The sequence below is a fragment of the Micromys minutus genome, assembly GCF_963924665.1.
Source record: "Micromys minutus genome assembly, chromosome: 2".
In the NCBI taxonomy this organism is placed as follows: domain Eukaryota; kingdom Metazoa; phylum Chordata; class Mammalia; order Rodentia; family Muridae; genus Micromys; species Micromys minutus.
Window position 1 is genome coordinate 67396187 of NC_137971.1, and position 21010 is coordinate 67417196.

Below are 21010 nucleotides of genomic sequence, written 5' to 3' on the forward strand. Positions count from 1 at the left end.
TTTTGTACAATATTGCACAGGCCAAAGCACAAGGGTTGCTGCAAAGTAAAAAAAAATAAATAAAAAATAAAAAACGGGAGAGAATAAAGTGTAAATTTTTTCCCACAAAAAGGGGGAGGGGGGAGAGGAAGAGGAAACCAATCTCTCAAGCAGGTAACATAGTAGTAATAATGATATTACCACTAAATAAATGCCAGTGATCAATAAGACAACTGCAGCCCTGCCAGATACGAAGCTGTTACAGGTCTGGATTTGAGGCTTTTGTCTTTTCTCTTTAAATATTTTGATGAGAGAATTCTTTAGTCACAATGAGACAAATAGAGCTAACAGTCACAGATCAGTTAGTGAGGGTCTTACCAGAGGCCGCTCAGATTCTGGAAGGGCTCGGGAAGGGGTATAATTGATTGGGGGTGGAGGAAGAACCACACCCCGAAATCCAGAAATAAATATAAATTCGATATGAATTCTCTCTCTTGGGATTTTGAAAATAGTTCCTCAGAAAAACGAATAAACTTTTAAAAGTGGAGGGTTTTTTTTTCCCGCCTATTTTCCTTCTGTAAAATTAGTCCCCCTCCCCAAGCCACAGCGCAATGGAAATTTAAAGGGAGATCTGAACATTAAAAAACAAAAGAACTTTCAATTTGAAGTTTTGACCTGGTAATTTTGTCGTTTCCCCCAACCCCGCCTCCCGTTTTCTCTTAATGGTAAGCAAAACCAAAAATCAGAGGAGAAGCGCCTCAAATTCATAGGGATGAATTGCACGAAAATGCATTGCAAATACTTACAAAATGCTATTGGGGGGGTGGGAGGCAAGGCAGTGAGCCCAAGGTCGCTGCACCCTCGGCCCGGCCCAGTCTCCTCCGGGGTCCCGGAAAGGTGGCCGGGTGCTCATTCCCTCTCCCCTCTCCCGGTCTCACACCGGCCGTAGCAGCGGCACAGACGAGACCACCGGGTGCGAATAGTAGACAGGGTGCGGGAAGGTGAGCAGCGGCTGGCTGACCGGCACCGGGGCCCCCGCGGCCGCCGCCGCCCCCTCGGCCGCAGAGTTCTCGTGGTAGAGGATGGGCACGCGCACGATGCGCTGCGCAGCGGCGTGGCTCAGGTTGGCCGCCTCCAGCTCGGCCGCCAGCTGTCGCTTCCACTTGTTGCGGCGATTCTGGAACCAGATCTTGACCTGCGTCTCGGTGAGGTGAAGCGACGCGGCCAGGCCGGCGCGCTCCGAGCTGCTCAGGTAGCGCTTCATGTCGAAGGTGGACTCGAGCTGGAAGACCTGGCTGCGGGAGAAGACGGTGCGAGTCTTCTTTTTGCGGCACGCCGGCTTCTTCTCGGGACTCTCGGCGCCCGCCTTCCAGTCCTCTGAGCCCGGTGTCGCCGCAGTCGCCCCTACTGTGGTCCCGGCCGCGCCAGGCACCGCCTCGCCTTCTTTTTTGCCTTCCTCCGAGTCGCTCTCTTCCAGAATGATCTCGTCCGGGCTCTTGGAGTCCAGCTCCTTGTGGTCGGGGTCAGCCTTGAGCAGAGGCTCCGGGGAGTCACGGTCTGTGCCGGACGCAGGGGAGGAGTCTCGCAGGAGGGCCTTCTCGGAGGCTGGGGAGACAGACAAACGGACGCACACACACACAGCGACACAACCTTGAGCGAGGCGGGGATCTGGGAGCTGCAGGCTTAACCCGCACGTTGGCCTCGGGCTCCTGGCCCTTGACCTCGGTTCTCCCGAGATCCTCCCGTGTCCCCGCTGGGCTGCAGTGGGGCAGCAAGATCTAGGACCTCGCCTCCCTAGGGCTAGTGAGGCAATGCTGGCAGCAGGGCCGCTCCTTTCATCTCGCGTTCCCCATTCAGGAGCCAGCGGAAAAATTCTCCACGGTGAGGGTTCAACCCTGCCTCCCAGGCCTAGTCCCCACCCAGGCCTTCCCAAGTCACCCATCCCTGCTGGAAGCCACTTTCCCCGGGAAGCGCAGCGCCGGGGCCTCCAACTCCACCTCTTTTCTCAGCAAGTGGGATTGGATTCCCGGGCCTGGTAGCCAAGCGCCCAGGAAAGATGCGGGCTAGAGGCAGAAGGAAGTTAACCAAAACTCTGGTTTGCAGGTGTCGGGGCATCTGTAACTGCAGTGACACCAGCCTAGGGCGGGGATGGGACGGGCCCCGCAGGGAAAGAGGGGAGAACGAAAGTTCAAAGAGAGGTCGGTACCTTCTGGTCGCGGGAGGTGGCCGCCGGCGGGGGTCAGGGTGTAGGGGTACCACCAGGCCGGGGAGCGCTCCAGGTAGTGCGCGGGCAGGGCAAACCTCTGCGCTGGGATCTCAAAGCGGGGGAAAGCCAGGTCGCCCACCTGCGAGAGCGCGAAGCCCGCGGCGCCCTCCAGGGCACCTTTGGCTGCGGCGGCGGCAGCGGCGGCCGCGGCGGCTGCGGCCGAGGCGGGCGCAAAGAGCGTTCGTGGGGGCGGCTGAGGCTTCGGGGGCGGCCGGTGATGGTCTCCGTTGAGCAAGTTCCTGATGGAGAACGGGGATTCCTTGGGCGCGGGAGGTTGGGGCGGTGGCTGCGGGGGCGGCGCGCTGGCAGTGCCCGAGGCGTCCGGCCCGGGCTCCGGCATGGTCCCCAGTCCTCCGGGTCCCACGGAGGGTGGGAGCGGGACGGGCGGGCGGCGGGGCGAGCAGGCTAGGGGCCGGAAATCAGACCATAAACGGAACTAAACTACGGGGCTGAAAGTCGGGGGCCGCCCCGGGCGCGAATCGAGCCGCGGGAGGGCGGGGTGGGGACCGGGCCGGGGCGGGCTCGCATGGGGGAGGGGTCCAGAGGGGCGGGGAGCGAACCTGCCTCTGCGCCGAGGGAGCGAGGGGGCCGGGTAGGAGCTGTGGCTCCCCGGGAGGAGGCAGCGAGAGCGGTCCCTGGCTTGGGGATGCGTCAATCCGGCGCCGGATGCTAATGATGAAATCAAAATGTCATCCAAGTTAAATGCGGGGAGTATACGGCGATTGGGCGCGTACAATGGCAAATGGGATTAGGCCGGCCAAGGCGCAGCCGAGCCCGGGCCCCGCAGCCGCCTCCTCCACCGCCCCCTCCTCGCCTTCCCTCGGATTTTGGCGCTTTGGCTTCGGGCTATGAGAGCCCGCCTGTTATTGGCTTTATATAGTCCAATTAGGCAGCAAATGAGGACAAACCTATTAGCACAAAAGGATGTTGGCTCTCGCTAAAGAGGCACTCTGAGAGCTCCCACCAAGCGGGAGGCGCGCGAGGGACCTAGAGAAGGAGACGCCCCCGGCGGGCTGGAGCGCACCGACCTGCGCGAGTCTGGAGCACGCACCTCCCTCTACCCCCTGCGGCTCGGCCACGGGCTGGCTGACGTCCGGACTGTCGGGGGGGGGGGGGGGAGGGGCAAGGCAGGTTGGCCCGGGTCACCTCGGGGTTATCCGCGCTAGCAGCGGCCGCTCTCACACCCCTCTCGGCCTGGCAGGGGCCATCTGCCCCCACGCGGCTGGAAAGCCTTGGTTGTGCGGGTCCAGGAAGTAGGGCGCCACCACGGCCCGAGACGAACTCAGTACTCTCTTTCCCCAACCTGCTAATCAGGGTGCGGTCAAGAAGAGGGGAATTAGGCTCTTCGTCTAGTCGAGAGTCTGGGGACTCAGGAATTTGCGTAGCCTTGGCCTTTGGTCCTGAAAACGGAGGAATAATTCTGAATCTTTCGGGAGTAGGAGTGGGTGTGCGACTCTGTGCCCGCATTTCCCCTGTGCAGCTGTCGGGGTAGCGGTGTTCACGCACTGACAGCTACACTCCAAAGGACACTGCTCTTTTCTGGATGACTCTTTCCACGGCTCAAGGACCAACTTTAAATCTGCGATCTGAACACAGCACTTCCCCCCAAAAGGGTAGGAGCTGTCTAATGCTTAATATAGGCACCAAGAACCGAAGCCGGAGCGGTATACCTTACTCGTTTTGACCCTGACAGCGACACCTGCAGCACGTCCCAAAGACCTCCAAGTCCCTGGAGAACCTCGGCGAGCCTCTGAGGAACAGCTGGACTCCATCCACCTTAACAGCTCTCTGGGTTGAGCAGAAAGCTCGAGAGACAAGCACTTCAATTCTAGATTTTAGTGGGGTCCCTTCCCCGGGGATAGCTCCTTGGCCAATTTGTTCTCACCCTGGTGAAACTCCTTTCACACCTGAGCTCTCTCTGCCTCACCCCCCCTGCCCGTTCTTTTTCTTTCTTTCTTTCTTTCTTTCTTTCTTTCTTTCTTTCTTTCTTTCTTTCTTTCTTTTTTAGCCTTGCCTAATTCAAGCTCCTCTTACCTAATACAGACTGGACATTTTTGAATCCTCAAACGAGTAGATTTATTTTATTTTTTCAATCCTAGGGCACCAGAACCGCCTCCACCAAACCTCGAAGGTCGTGTTTAAAAGTTTTGACATCCACCTTCAGTAACGACCCCTACATTTGCCTTGGAAGTAGCGCTTCCATAAATGGTTGCTATTACTCTGATTTCGTACAAGGCTTTACTGGAATGCACATGGACACAGCATCTAGAATCGGAGTTGGAGCCAATCACAACTCCGAGGCTCAAGCCGGGTTGGTAATACACTCAGATTTTATAGAGAAAAGGTGTCCGGAGAGGAAACATACCTAAGGCATCAAGACAATGACGGTGAACCAGCGGCCACCCCTAACCACCCACCTGAGGCAGAAATCCTTCTCGTATAGGCAACATCGGTTTGGAGCGCACTGCTTACACACAGTAAACCCGGTGGCCCAGTAGGCTGCGGAGGCGTCCCCATTACCTCAGGGATATGTGCAGGTCTGGTGGGGAGCTGCTGCGGATGTGTGCACACTCGCTAAAGTTCTGATGCACAGGGGCTCCTTTAAATTAGGGAAAGAGGAAACAGTTCTCATTTCTCTGAAAGGTGGTCCTTGTGAGTCCGTGCTACCTAACTCTCTGCCTACCCTGAGAGGCCCCGCGTTCAATCGCCTGTCTCAAAAAGGAAAACCAGCAGCAATCTCTACGATCCTGAAGGTGTGAAAAACATTCTGTCCCAGTAGTGAAAGACATTAGATCCCTGGCTTCTGGCCGATCACAGTGATCACAGTTCGGGAACTAGACTCAGGTGTAAGGACCCAGAAAGAGTTAAGAGTTACTTAAGCTGATCCAGCATATGTGTTCCTTTCCTAATGCAGGTGTGTGTGTGTGTGTGTGTGTGTGTGTGTGTGTGTGTGTGCGCGCGCGCGCGCGAGTTTACTAGAGGAAAGGGTCTTTTTATTGGGTGTCAGCATTCCCAGCTGGATGTCAACAGCAGGAAACAGACTAGAGATTTCCTTTCTGGTAGCCCGGTGCCTGGATAGCAATTTACTCTTTCTCCAGCAAGGCTGGTTCCCTCCACTTGCCAGCACCATAATGCCTGGTAAAGCCAGGCAAACAGCGCCCTCTATGGGGCATCCTCGAGCCTACAGAAGAGTCTGAAGAAAACACAGAGCCTATGATAAGAACTTAAAAGCCTAGGACCAAATATTCCCTACTATCCTTAGAAAACAAGCACTTGGGGGGGGGGGGCTGAGTTATGGGAGGGACCTGCAGGCGACACAAAGATCCGTCTTATTTATCTTTCGAGAGCTCAGTGCACAGTTGCCCAGTGAGTGGGAGTTTCAGTAAAGGTTTGTGTTAATGCCTCAATTCTTGACTTAGGTGATGGGTGGGCGAGTACATGAATGAATAGATAGGTGGGTGGATGGATGGATGGGTGGGTGGGTGGAGTCACAATTCCCACTGCAAAGCGTTGGGCCTCTCGACAAGAGTACCTCAGACACTCTGGCAACTTCTCCCAAACACTCCCGCCAACACAGTTTTTGGAGTGTTTAATGAAAATCTAGGTTGTTGGGGTTTTGGCATAGGATCTTGGTCTGTAGCCCAGGCTTCCCTAGAAGTCAGTATGTAGCCTCCCTAATGCTGGGACTACAGGCGTGAGCAACCACACTCAGATAATCTGAGGTCTTTTAATGATATATTTTCCAAAAGTTAAACACTTTTCCAGGACCAAGACTGCTGAGGAGTGCCTCACAGATTTTCAGCACACAGGCTGTACAGAATCAGACCCCCACATCACTGCCTCTTGGGACAAGTGGCCAAGAGGGCAAAGGGGGCCTGGAGAACACCAAAGATTAACACCAAACTTTTGCACAAAGAATGGGACTTGGTAAAGGCATACTTCGAATTGTGTTCTATACCTACTACATGCAAAAAAAAAAAAAAAAAAAAAAGTCATTTGTGCATTTGTACATACTCAACTTAGTTAGCAGATTTTCTCCAAGAGAGGGGAGTGTCTATATGTTCTCTAGGACTTTACCCAAGTCAGGGGGCTTCCTTCTGCAACCAGAGTAGATGAGTCCTCCCTAGGTGCAGTGTGCAGACTTACAGAAAGGGTGGGGGCCAGCTAAACTTTTAGCCAAAGCTGCAAGACCCATACTGGAGGCCTTCACAACTAACAGCTAGGGGTTGTCCTGTTCCTGGTGTTTACATTTACCACCCAACTCTTCAGAGTTACAGGTTTTTGATTTGTAGGGAAAATGGACAAAAGCTTAGCACCATGATTCCCCCTAGGAAAACTCTGACACAAACTCCCAGGAAGCACCTGCTTATCTTTCCCCATGCTACTTAGAACACTACCAAAGACCCCTGCTTTGGCGAATGAGTGTGACCTTGAGGAATACATAACCCTAGGGAGTGACTGCAACCAGGTAGTCCTTGATGACATATTATGTTTTTAGACATGTGCTTACTCCATAGAGTGGCCAGATTACTAAGAGAATAAGGGAACTCACTGTGCAGAGCTAATCTTAGACATCTGTCACTGGTTGGGTCCTCACTGCACACTGGCTACTATCCCAGGATGGGGTGGGTAGTTCTTGAGAGTGAAGAAACTGAGGCACAAGATTACACAACAAGAAGAAATGGAACTTACCTGGGGACACATCCTCATAGCATTGCTATGAAGATACTTGGGTGTGTGGTGAGTGCTGGCTATGCTTATGGTAAATTCTCACCCATTCTTCTCTTGGAAAATATTGATTGGTTGGTTGGTTGATTGACTGATTGATTGATTGATTGATTTGTCTGTTGTTTATTTTCAGACAGGGGCTTACTGAGCCATTCCGGTTGACCAGAAATTAATTTTCACAGATCCAACTTGCCTCTGCCTCCCACCACGTGCAAAGATTAAAGATGACCCCACAGGCCATCTGTTCTTGCTGGTTTCTCTGACGAATCTGGGGTAGCTAACCCTGGTAGATGCCCACAGCCTCTCACACGTCCTACTTCTGGTGTCTTCAAATCTTTCCTTCTAGAATAGTCTTCCATACTCAGTCTTGCACAAGTTGCTCTCTGTCCTAAGAGTCTTTTTCTTAAAGATTTATTTTATTTTTATGTCTATAAGTGTTTTGCCTGTACCTACGTCTGTCTACTACATGTGTTGCTTGTGCCCACAGAGGTCAGAAGCAGACATTGGATCCTCCTGGAACTGGGGTTGTTACAAATGGCTACGAACCACCATATGTGTGCTAGAAATTGAACTCAGGTCTTCTAGAAGAGCAACTTGACTGTCTAAAAGTGTCTCAGAGCTTAGCAGGTAAAGGCACTTCCACCGGCCCTGGTGACCTGAAGTGAATTCTTTAGGTTGTCCTTGGACCTCTGCACATAGCATGTGTGCACATCCCCCCACTGAACAAACAGAATACAGATGAAAGTGTCTGATGCTTAGATGCCAATAACTTGTTGATGCTCCACTCCTCCACTCCTCTAATTCTGTAAAACCACTAGGCTACACCATCACAAATCCAACAAGAGCAAAGCAGAACACCCTTAGGTGAGTCTTTTCAGAAAGGGGTTGTACAAGATCCCCAGTGAACCTTGGAACTCATCTCTTCCCAAGGCTCGCCCTTTGAGGGATGGCGTGCTTACTCTGAATCCACACAGGGTCTCATTGTAGACATTATTCTTTGGTTTCTTTTATGCTGCTGAAACAGGCTGTGTTTTTTCCAAACAAATCCTACAAAGTGCCAAGAGCTTCATCACAATTCCTGGAACAAATATTTGTTGAGCAGCTGATGTGTGCTCAGCAATGTTCCGGGCACTTGGGATGCTGCATTGAACTTAGGGACAGTGCACTAGAGCTGGACACAGGTGAGGAGGTGATAAAGGTAATGGGAGATGCTAAGGAAATGAAAGAATGGGTGGGGGAGGATGGAGGCGTATTAAATAGACAGGCAAGAGAAGCTGCCCTAAGAAACAGGTTTAAACTAGAGCAAGGGATTCTCAACCTAACTAACGCTGTGACCTTTTAATATAGTTTCTCATGTTGTGGTGACCCCAACCATAAAATTATTTTCATCGCTACTTCAAAACTATAATTTTGCTACTGTTATGGGTCCTAATGAAAATATGTTATGTGCAGGATATCTGATAGGCTGCCCCTGTGGTCATGTTGAGAAACACTGAACTTGAGAGATGGCTCAGTGCTCAAAAGCACTTGCTAGACAAACGTGATGCCTTGAGTTCAAATCCACAGCACTCATGTTGTTTTTTAAGCCAGATGTGGTAATTCTCATTTATAATCTGAACAGCGAGGGTGAGGTTCTCTGGGGCTTGTTGGTCAGCCAGTCTAGCTGAAAATTGGCAAGCTTCAGATTCAGTGACAGACTCTGTCCCAAGGGGACTAAGGCAGGGGTGATAGAACAGGACACCTGCCATTCTCCTTCGGCTTCTGCATTTATGTGCACGCATTATACCCTAAGTGCAGGTTAAACAGATATTCTGAGGTAAGCTTGGTGGTGGTGGAGCTGGGGGCTGGGATGAGTGTTGCAAGCCGAAGGAAGTGCTTGGTTCCAAGGGCCTAAGACAGCCTGCAAAGATGTGGTGTTGGCAATAGGAGACCAACAAGAGCTGTAAAGGGAGCTCACCACATGGGACTCTTGAGACTTGGCTAGAGGTCTTATTTTGTTACCCAGTGACACAAGTTAGGGGTGTAACTCAATTGGTAAACTTATTAACTAGCATTCATGAAGCCCTGGGTTTCATCCCTGCATTAAATAGGTGTGATGGTACCTGCCTGTAATCCCTGCACTAGTTAGAAATTGAGCCAGGTAGCAAGATGGTTCCGCAGGTAAAAGAGTTTTCCAGGCAACTCTGACGCCTTGAGTTCAATCCTTGGAACTCAGGGTGGAAGAGGACCAGTTTCCTAAGGTGTTTTCAGACCTTTGCATGTGCACAGTGGCATGCATACCAACATTCACATAACACAGGAACACACACACACACACACATACACACACACACACACACACACACACACGGGGAGGGGGAAGGAGGAGGATGGGGGAAGGGAAAGACTGAAAAAAAATGACATGGAGTTGGAACAAACCCAAATGTTCTCTTCCTTGTCTTTCTGAAGCAGGATCTTAATCTGCAGCTCGAAGTGGACTGGAGTTTCTGATTATATATTGTTTATAAATTATTTTATGTTTATTTTTGGTTGTTCTTTAGATGTGTGTGTGCGCCAGTGTGTGTGTGTGTGTGTGTGTGTGTGTGTGTGTGTGTGTGTGTGTGCATATCATGTGTGCTGGTGCTTGCAAAGTCTGAAAGAATGTGTCAGATCCCCTGGAACTGGTAGATGTGAGCTGCCGTACATGGGTGCCAGGAGTTGATGTTAGGTCCTCTGGAAGAGCACTAAGCGCTCTTGAACTGCTGAGCTCACTATCTCCCTGGCCTGAAACTCTTGCTTTCTTTCCTCAGACTTCTACTTGGGGTGACAGGCTACTACTATACTCATCTAGAAGCTTTTAAACACACACACATGCAGTGTTCAAGTAGGCCACTTTAACAAAGTTCATTGATCATAGAGGCTCCTTTTCAGTAACTAGTGTTAGTTCATTTTTGGAATCAGGTTTTATTAGTCACTGTTCTGTTGCTGTGAGCAGATACCACACCAAGGCAACTTTTAGAGGAAAGCATTGTATTGGGGCTTGCTTACAGAGGGTGAGTCCATGGCCATCATGGTGGGGAGCATGGCAGCAGCAAAAAGGTGTGGCATTACAGCAGATGAGAGAGAGCCTTACATCTGATCTATGGAGGGGTGATAACTGGGAATAGCCTGGGCTTTTGAAACCCCAAACCATACCCCAGTGACACACCTTCAACAACAAAGCCACACCTCCTCCAAATCCTTCCTAAACAGTTCCACCAATTGGAAACCAAAATTCAACATCCTTATTCAAAACACCACACAGAACTTGTATTCCTGTGTAGGGCAGTTATCCCTGTGCCCATGGTTTTCTGTTAAACTGCATTTTTGAGGAGTTCCTTGAATAGTATTCATCACAAGATATGTGTGCAAGAACTTTTCGTGGCAAGACCTGATATAGGCCTATATGTATAGTAGTTCCTTCTCTGACTACCTGGCTTGTTTGTTTTGTTTTGATTCAGCACAAATGACTCCATGTGGACACCAATAGCTTCTGTATATCAACAGTTTAATGTCTGGTGTGTCTTTAGACACACCAGAAGAGGGCATCGGATCCCCTTATGGATGGTTGCGAGCCAACATCTGGTTGCTTAGCGTTGAACTCAGAATCTCTGGAAGAACAGTCAGTGCTCTTAACCTCTGAGCCATGTCTCCAGCCCCTGATCACAATAACTCTTATAAGGAAACATTTAACTGGACTAGCTTGCAGTTCAGAGGTTTAGTTTATATCATCATGGCAGGAAGCATGCAGGCCAGGCAGACATGGTGCTAGCAAGATAGCTGAGAGTTCTACATCTGGATCTTCAGGCAGCAGGAAGACTGAGAAGCTGGGCCTTGCTTGAGAATCTGTGACCTCAAAGCTCATCCCAGGCTATTCAATAATCCAACAAGGCCACACCTCCTAATAGTGCCATTCCCTATGAGCCTATGGGGGCCATTTTTATTCAACACCCTCCCAAAGGAAATAAAATGTGGCATACCACTCAGTAATAGAGAGAAGTACTGGGCTGAGAGCACAGCACTGTCCGTACAGTGTTTGTTATGCAAGCATGAAAAACCCTCAGAGCCCTTGTGAAAAGCCAGACATGGTGGCGCACTGGGGAAGTGAAGACAGAAGTATCTTTGGAACACCCTGGCCAACCAGCATAGTCATATTGGTTAGTCCCACATCCCAGTGTGTTACAGTTAAGACTTAATCTCAAATCAGGATTTCTACCCCACCTTTGATCATTCAGTTCCCAGATAAAAGACACACAACCTTTATAATCACTAGATCTGGGCAGATGGCTACCCTCTATGCTATTGTGTCTACTACCCATTAATAACCCCAAGTTATAACTTGCCATGTTCCATCTGGACAGCTCTTAACTCCAGCTGGCCAGCCCTCATGGCCAAGTTTTTATGACTCATATACCCCCCGGTGTCTTCTCTCTCTGCCTTCTCCCTCTTCCTTCCTCATGGTATCTACCTCAGACACCAAGCTCAGAAACTGAAACCCCTCCTATCTCTCTCTTCTACCCAGCTATAGGCTGTAGGGGTCTTTATTCATTCCCTAATCAGAGATAACTTGGGAGGCAAGGGTACATAGCGTCTGTCACACCTACTGTAGATTCTCACATCCCTGGAAACAACCAAGTCTTGGGGACCAGTATTAGCATTACAATACACAGCAAAAGAACAAACCTCAACAAACCTCAAAACAAAGACTGACCAAAGAAAAACACCTATGATTGATCCCTAGCCTCCACATGTGTATTCACATGTGTGATCCTCTACATGCGCGCGCGCGCACGCGCGCACACACACACACACACACACACACACACACACAGAGAGAGAGAGAGAGAGAGAGAGAGAGACAGACAGACAGACAGACAGACAGACAGACAGAGAGAGGGAGGGAGGGAGGGAGGGAGGGAGGGAGGGAGAGAGAAGTTCCTTTAAACCATGAAGTAGAAGGAATGGTCACAGAGCAGTGCTTCTCAACCTCCCTAATGTCTTGACTCTAATACAGTTCCTCATGTTGTGGTGACCCCAACAACAAAATTATTTTCATTGCTCCTTCATAACTGTAACCTTGCTACTGTTATGAATTGTAATGCAAATATCTGTGTTTTCCGATGGTCTTTGGAGGCCCCTGTGAAAGGGTTGTTCGACCCTCAAAAGAGTTGCTATCTACAAGTTGAGAATTACTGTCATAAAGGAACACACAGGGTGAGATTCTAGCTCTGTAACTGCCAAACTCAGACTGCCCCCCACGGAGACAAGTGCTTGTCCTGCAGTGGGAGGAAGAATGGATGGGTTTGGTGGTTCATTTAGGAGGTTTTAACGATGGTCTGAAGTCTTTCTCAGGCTGGCAAGATGGTTCAATGAGCAAAGGCAATTAGTGAAATGCTTGAGGACCTGAGTTGCATCCCCAGGGCTCGCCCTCCTGGTGAAAGGAGCAAAGTCTCAGAAGTTGTTCTCTGACCTGCACATGTTCGCTGTGGCATGCACCCATATTCATGAACATATGCACAACAAGTGAGATGTAATTTACAATAATAATAATGAGGAGGAGGAGGAGGAGAAGGAGGAGGAGGAGAAGGAGGAGGAGGAGAAGGAGGAGGAGAAGGAGGAGGAGAAGGAGGAGGAGGAGAAGGAGGAGGAGGAGGAGAAGGAGGAGGAGGAGGAGGAGGAGGAGGAGGAGAAGAAGAAGAAGAAGTCATCAGTTGTGGTAATGGTGGTCTGAAACTGACTGTTAAAAGGCACTAAATTATTTATTTTAAATACATGGATCACCTAACTCCAAAATACTATCTCAGTGAAGCTGATTCTAAAACATATGCATCTCTTATTCACCATGTGTAAGGATAGCCCATTCAATGTTTCTTGTTTTAATGGGTCCATGAAACTAGTTCAATTACCTAGATAAGGCACTTTCACCTTCCCCAAACTCCTTTTCCTCTACCTCCTTATCTTCCTTTTTGTGGTCTTTTAATGACAAGTTTTCTCATTGCAGCTCTGGCTATCCTGCTCTGCCTTTAGCTGAGAGATATGCTAGCCTCTGCCTCCTGAGTGCTGGGATTACAGCTGCCGCCGCTGCCTGGCTACTACATTCTTCTTCTTTCTGCTGGTGGCTAGACATAAAGAAGGGATGTAGGGACAGTCAGCTCAGACTCCTAATGAGTTAATGTCGGCCACCAGAGAAGGACCACTGCCACTCCAGCGCCCACAGAGGTCATGGAGAACTGTCATGCTGGATGTCTCCCTTCTAGCTGCAGAGTTCTTTGATTCCATACTGCTGGACTCAGCAGCTGAGGAATAACCCCTTCTCCCTGACCATCATTCTCTCCTGCCACGTGGACCACAGAATGATCGTGTTCGTGTGGGATAGAACAGGACAGCTACTGATGATGGCCAGTCAAGGAGCAAGTGCAGCCGGGACAGCCCTTTGTTCACCCACTATAGGTTATATGCCAACGACAACACCGGTGGCTCTAGGAGCAAAAACTGAATATGTTGCAGCTTCTATCTTTGAGATGCCCACAGCCTAGGGAAGTAAAACAAGGGGCTAATAGTGGGACTGTGACTAGCGTGTGTAGGCACCAAGCGATCACAATCATAGAAAGAGGAGTAAGTAGTTTACTCTGGAGGCAGGGTGGGGGCAAAAGAGGCTTCCTGGATGAAGTCATCATTGGGACAGTGGACTGAAGGGGGTTCTATTTGGTAGGGAAGGGAGGACAGAGTAGACAAAACAGCATGTGGTGGTGGGGAGTGTAGTCAGAGGGCAGGAAATGAAATACAGATCTGTCCAAAGAGACTGCTTCCCCGACTTCCTATGGATGAGAAGCAAGAGGCGCCAAACCCAGTAGTGGTAGAAAAGCAGGGTCAGGATTCTGTAGATTTTGCTAATTGTGGCAGCCCAACTGGGCCGAGATCTTCTAACTAGACTCAGTTCCTCTGAGATAGCGGGAAGGAAAAGACTGTCTTTGTATTATTATTTATTATTATTATTATTTTAATTTTTATATGTGTATGGGTGTCATATCTGAATGAATGTCTGTGAGCCACATGTGTGTCTGATGCCCAGAAGACCAGAAGGCACTGGGTTCCCTGGAGCTGGTATTACCATCAGTTGTGAACTGTCATATGTGTGCTAGGAATGAAACCCAGATCTTCTGTAAGAATAACAACTACTCTTAACTTTTGAGCCATCTCCTTAGTACCCGAGGCTGTCATTGTAGGTTCTACTGGCCTTGGTGGGCACCAGGAATTTGACTGGGGAGTAAAAAGCAAGGTAGAACAGGGCTATCAGACTCAGGCATGCTTTACTTTAGGGCCCAACACTATCACTCAGAGGCCTTGTAGATTTGGGCATGTTTTCCATTTCCCATGAGTCCCAAACCCTTCATCTGGGTGACAGCCATGGTATAGGTCTCAGCGTAGTCTGAGGTTGACATGAAGCTGTGTGTGAGAAAAGCTCACATGGCATCTGGGTCTAGTTGCTCAGTTGGTAGCAGATCAAAGGATGAGGGTGTCTTCGTCACTTTTGGATGCTGTAACAAAAATACTATAGATTGAGCTGCCATAGTCCCAGAAGCTGGAAGTCTGAGATTAGGTAGCAGCACTATCTGTGTCTGATGAGGGGATGACCAACTTCTTACACTGGATTAGAGAACTCCAAAAAAAGTCACTAATCTCATCCATAAGGCTGCCATTTTTTGTGACTTAATTACCTGCTAGGGGTCTAACCTCATAGTCACACCAGGACAGGAGTGTTAGAATTTCCATGCATATAAGCAATGGCTTAGTGGTTAAGAGCACTGGCTACTCTCAGAGGACCTTAGAGAGCCTCAGTTTGGTCACCAGGATCCATATATCAGCTCCCAAGTGTCTGTAACATTAGCTCTAGTAGACCGAATTGCAGATTGTCCTGAAGCTGTTTGTATTTTAATGTTAAATCCACTTTCCCAAGAAAGGCTGCCCAGTAAGGAACTCAAGAGGTGACATCATCTGAACCTTCCCATTTTAGTTAGTAAAATAAAGGAAAGCCAGTGACTGGGTGTGTCAGGGAGGTGGAGAGGGCTGAGAGGTCTGAGGAGGTCAGAGAGAGAAGAGTGGAGCTCGTGGCGAGATGGAGCTTCCCAAGGACCAGCTGGATCCAGGTGATATTGATCGGGGTTAAACAGCTATGAGCATTAAGGATTTTATAGGTCTAGTATCTCATAGAGAAGGGCAGTTTGTATCTTTGTCTATTTGATGTAATTTTGTTGTGTAGAGAGTTTGTGGATTGAGAGTTGAATATATAAACCTGTATGAAAAGCTATCAGGCTGTAGAGTTGTGTTTGTGGGATTTTGGGGTAGAGAAACACCCCAGGACAGAGGCAGAGAACAGGTAGTAAACTGCCAAGGGAAGGGAGTTATGCAAAGGGAGTAAGATCTGGGTGGCGACTTGGACTGGGTTCGTGAGGTTCCGTATCAGGGTCGGGCCTGAGATAAGAGAGCCGATAAAGAGATAAGCATTTTTATTTTTTAATATTTACTGCAACACCTAATGCCTTTTCTGACCCCCAAGGGCACTGCACACAGGTAAGCGGTGCACAGATAAATGAGCAGGCAAAACATCTATCACACAGACAAATACTATTAAAAACAAAGTTTTATACACACATTTGGGATTGGAGACATGAATATCTGAACCATTGTACCAGTTGTGTGACCACAGGGCACTTAGGTCCTTTACTCCTTGATATCTTTGTCCCTAAAATCAATGCTAGTGTCTGCTTTCTGGTGGTGCTGAGAAGGTCACCAGATGATACGTGGAGAGTGCTAATCTAGAAGTCCCTGGTGCACTCTTCTTAAGCACCAAGAACAAGCACCATCTGTGCCAGGTGGGATTAGTGCTACTGTTTCTTCTACTCTGTAAAGAATGGCCCCGAGGCACAGAGGAAGGAAGACTAGAGCCAATAGCAGTAAGATAGGCAGTAACTGTCCTGAGTCAGGTTCTCATAGCAAATGCTAGGATAAGGATTCACTTTTTAAGGGGTCCACCAAGGCAGACTGAAAGGTATGGGGAAGCCGGATGGGGAGAGAGAGGAAGGAAAGCATGGAACGCCTGGCCACAGTTCTTCAGTAGGCAGATGCATTCTGACCACAGGGAAGCAGCTATGGTCTATCTAGAGTTGCTCCTAACTGAAGCAAAGATGTCTGGTCTTCTGTGGTTCTGCTCCTCTGGACTAGTGGTTGGTTAGTGTGAGCTTCAAGGCACTTTCCAGGTCGTTGCTGATTTGGGTAGAATGTGTCCTTGAATCCCCTAGAGAAGAGTCTCAGCTACTGCTATAGAAAGCAGAACACAATGTGACCCAGCGCTGGAATGGGATGGAGTATCCAGGGGTTGTGTGGAGATGCTAACATGCTCCTACCAACGTGGGGACGGGACCAATTCTACCGCTTCTGGCTTAAATGTGCTCCCACATCCAGCACATTCATCCCTTAAATGGCCTGATCAGGTGAGACTGGCAGGCTCAAACTGGCACAGTCTCTAGACATCTGCTCCTGTGGGGCCAACAGATGTGACTTTCCCTTTTGGTGGCAACATTGAAACAAGAGAGAAAGAACTCTCTCACCTAGAACAAAAGGCAGCCCCCTCCTCAGCCTGCTCCTTGTCTTTGGAAATTTGTGGTAACTGTTCCCATTTAAGCATATGACAATTAAATCGTTGAGGGTTCCGATGCCGGATTAATTACCCAGTAGAAAAAGGATCAATTGTGTAAATATATCATTTATGTAATGAGTTCTGGCTGTGATTTAGATGTCCAGATTGGTTTTTCCTCCAGCTTCTGTCCTGAAAACAAGTCTAAACAGCCTCTATTAGGTCTGAATCCAGGGCATGAAGTGGCCCAAATAGACAGGGGGGCAGGTGATACAGGGGGCTGAGATTGTGGGAAAATTGGAGCAATTTGCCAAAATGAGCCAAGTTCCTCCTATTATTCTCTCTGTCTCTACAGAAAATTACTCTTCAGAAACAGGAGTGGAAGTTAAACATTCCCTTAAATGACTCTTCAGGCTCAGCCCATTTCACACACAGACCCCACCAGACACCCAAGGCCAGTTGTGATGGTCCTTCCTGGGGAAAAAAAAAAGAGCCTCTACTGGCCTTCAGGAGGCAGTTGAGGCCCAAACATTTAACATTCCTGGTATGGGTGGAGCAGCGCATCAAGCTTGTGGCCTGCCTGCCCAGATCCCTGCGCTGGCCTTAGGCTCGCTTGCTGCAACAGCCACCAGTATTGAGGGACTACTCCGAGTGAACCATTTTAGTTCCCTGGCACACTTCAATGAAGTGCACACCTGCATTACTGTGCAGCCCCTTTCCAAGACCCTCTCAGGCCAAGGTTCTCCCCCGCCTTCCCATTTTCTCCTGCTCTGTGCGTGTTTATCTCTCACGTCACGAAGCATGTAGCCAGCCTCCCTACAACTTCCCAGCACAGAGCCCCAGCCACTTTCGAGGAACACATCAGATTACTGGGCGTGGGGGTGGGGGCTAGGAGTGGAGAGAGGACAAGGCCTCCTCCACCGGTGTGTGTTCTTCACCTCATCTATGGACCTTCAGAAGCTTCTTTTCTCTGCAGGAGCCCACGTCTCCCTCCCAGACTTCTGGACTCATCTTCTTTATTCATTGTCCTGTCTTCTCTATAAAGAATGGAGCTCCTATTCCTAGCTTGACATAGAAAGGGAGCTGATCTGACTCTCCACACTGCTTCTTCTAGAACAGAGGTTTACATTATAATCCACAATCAGTAGAAAAGTTACAGTTATGAAGTAGCATTTTATGGCTGGGGGTCACCACAGCATGAGGAAACTATATTAAAGGGTCGAAGCATTGGGAAGGATGAGAACCATGGCTCTAGAACCTCGGTGGACTGAGGGTAGAGGAGTCGTGTAAGACTTTTGTCTTGGGGCTCAGTTTCTCAATCTTAATTTCCTCAGTCCTAACTTACGATCACGCTATCTGCCAGCTCAGCCTGGCAGTGCCTCGTGGGAATCAGTTCTTTTAGCTCTGGATTTGAACTCTTGTGCATGGAGTGTATCCAAGACACCTGGCCCAGGGGAAAGGGACATAGTCTATTTTAGAGGGTGAAAGTGGGAACTCGAATGGTCCGGGGAGTCTTGGCCCTGGGGAAAATGAGATTGGAGGGGGTAATTATACATCAAATGCGACATATTTGTCAGGGATTCATTGCTTAATTGATGTTTTATTGCTCCGACTACACATGTGAGCGAAATGAGACTCCGTCTGCAAGGGAGGAAGCAGAATTGATTTCTGCTTGTATCTTAATGGGGGGAATAAAGTGTCAATTAAACAATGAAGATGACATATATTTATTTGATGTACGACCTGAAGATGTAGTATTATTCACTAAAATATTATTTTACAATTTACAGTAATGAGCACCTGGCAGTAAAGAGAGTGGCATGGTTCACACACTTTCCATGACTTAAAACACACACACACACACACACACACACACACAGGCACACGCATGCACACACACACAAATGTCATTATTAGATAATACAAGGAGAGTTTGCCTGTGATTACACAGCATAAGAATCCAGCTAGCAAGCATTGGTCAAGATGCCCAGGGGAGGAATAGATAGGGAGCAGAAGAACAGGAAGTGGTGGGCTGGAGAGATGACTGAGTGGTTAAGAGCACTCACTGACTGCTCTTCCTGAGTTCAAATCCCAGCAACCACATGGTGGCTCACAACCATCTGTAATAAGATTTGATGCCCTCTTCTTGTGTGTTTGAAGACAGCTACAGTGCACTATATATAATAAATAAATAAATCTTTTAAAAAATGAGAAATGCAAAGGAAACTTGGGGACCAAAGTCCCAAGGCACTAACTAAACCAGGCTGTCCACAGGCCTTGGCCTTTTGATCATTAGTCTCTTCTATGCAAATAGATAAATTGAGGCTCAGAGGCCTCCCTCAAGATCACACAGTAAATATATAGCGAGGTCAGGATTTGAACCCACGTCAGTCTGACTGTGAGATGGCCTTTTTGGTTTTCCGAGAAGGGAGCCAGAAGATATTTATTCAGTCAAACCAGGGAAAGCTGAGGTAGTGCTATGGAGAAAGGCTTTCCAGATTCAGAGGCTGAGAGGAGTTGGGCAGATAGATCACAGCAGCAAAGGCCACAGAGGTAGTGGAGAGGCAGGAAATGAAAACCAGAGAGAGGAACACAGAAGGAGCCTGTGGGATAGATAACTGAGCTGTGTGCCAGTCTCATAGCTGGTCATTAGCTCAGAAGTTCATTTATAAAGGAGCTGTGGTCAGTTAAGCTTGTAGCTAGCTTGTGAGAAAAAAGAGACTTTGTATGCTGAGGGTCTGTGCGGCAAGGCCTTTACTTTTTAATTGGGAAACTGGGAGTAGGTTTTTTATTTTGAAATTATATTACAGATATCATTATTTGGGGGTGGGGAGGAGCTGTATACCCAAGCCATGAGGCGCCTCGTGGGAGTCAGTTCTCTCCTTCTACCATGTGGATCCTGGATTTGAACTCAGCCCATCGGGCTTGAGAGCAAGCACCTTTATCCAATCCCGTCTCTGTTTTTGTTTTACAGTGCTGGGGTTTGAACCCAGGCCCTTGGCCATGCTGCAACCTCAGCCCTAAAAGGCTTAGATTTGTTGTTGTTGTTTTGTTTTTATAAAAGTGAAATAGTACGTACTGAGCCTGGGGACTATAGCTCAGCTGGTAGATCGTTTGTCTTGCATGAATGAAGCCCCGGGTTCAAACCTTACCCCAGTATCTTACATATACACAAATTCCAAAACGCACACAAAACTCATGTGCTCTTGTACATGACTGAAATATGCTTATGAATGCATAAAAATTCCCTGATATAAAAGACAAAGACTTACTAATTTCAGTGTAGTACAAAGCAGATATAAATTATTACAAAATACTTGACAGGTAAGGGAAAGCTGTTAAGAAATGAAGTCAGCTGTTGGGGATGTGCTCGCCTGGCCCATACTACACTCTGAGGTGGATCCTCACAAGTACCTCCATGATGTTCTCTTCTAAAGCGCCATGTGACTGTGTGTGGGGATGTGAGGAACAGTTTCTGTTGGTGTAAAAAAAAATCTTTGAAAAATCTAATAAAACTTAAAAAAAATTAAGTGATGGTAAAGTGGGCAATTTTATTTCCATTTTAAACTTTCATATAAGTTTTAAATTCTCTATCATAAGCAAATATTTTTGTAACCAAGAAAAAAATCATGTTTGAAAATTGTAAAGTACATTTGAAATAAAATATTCAAAGGAAAGATGTCAAGGATAAAGGATTAATGCTATTTGTGAAAAAATAAAAAAAGGGGGGAAGAGAAGAACTAGTGAGTTTCTACTGAGCACCAATTTGCTTTGAAATTTAAGGACACAATGAACAAAGCTTATTTGAGTAAATAATACTAGATTGGAAAGTCACTTAACGATGAAGCTAGTGGTTAAGAATAAATTAAACTTGTTCCCTGAAGGGATCAACTAGCTCAGCCAAATCATAGGTGTGTGCCCCCTCTACAGCCCTCCATCCACAACAGGATAACCAGTGTCTCATGGGTACAGTTTTAACATTGCTTTGGCAGCAGAGTCATTCTAGCTAAAGCAACTGTTGGCTTTAGAATTAGCTTCCTTTTGAAAATGAAGACTCAGTCTTTTTTTCTTAGGGAGGTAATAGGGCTGGAAATGTTTGATTTTGGCTGAGGATGAGTGAGCTTTTTTCCATTTTGTTGTACTGGATGGAAGACATTCAGCATGGTCTGGTAACCTTCCCTATTCTTCCCAACCCTGAGTAGGCTGATACAAAACCAAGATGAGAGACTGAGGCCAGAATGTGAAGAAGCTGTTTTCACCTGAACTGTGAGAGGTCCTGAGCATGGCAGGGGTGCTCAGAATAGATAGAGAAGGCGGTCAGGGTTGTGGCTTTCTACAAAGGGGACATCCAGTGACTCCTGGCCTAGGATCTAGCATACTTATGG

General features: G+C 48.2%; 1 protein-coding gene across 1 annotated transcript; it reads right to left on the reverse strand.

The window, feature by feature from the left end:
• Positions 1-913: 913 nt before the first annotated feature.
• HMX3 (H6 family homeobox 3) lies at positions 914-2585 on the reverse strand (the record flags this gene model as incomplete). Its single annotated transcript, XM_080912397.1, has 2 exons — positions 914-1584; positions 2186-2585. 2 exons carry the CDS (start codon positions 2583-2585, stop codon positions 914-916), a joined length of 1071 nt encoding a protein of 356 aa, XP_080768523.1.
• Between the last annotated feature and the right edge of the window lie 18425 nt (positions 2586-21010).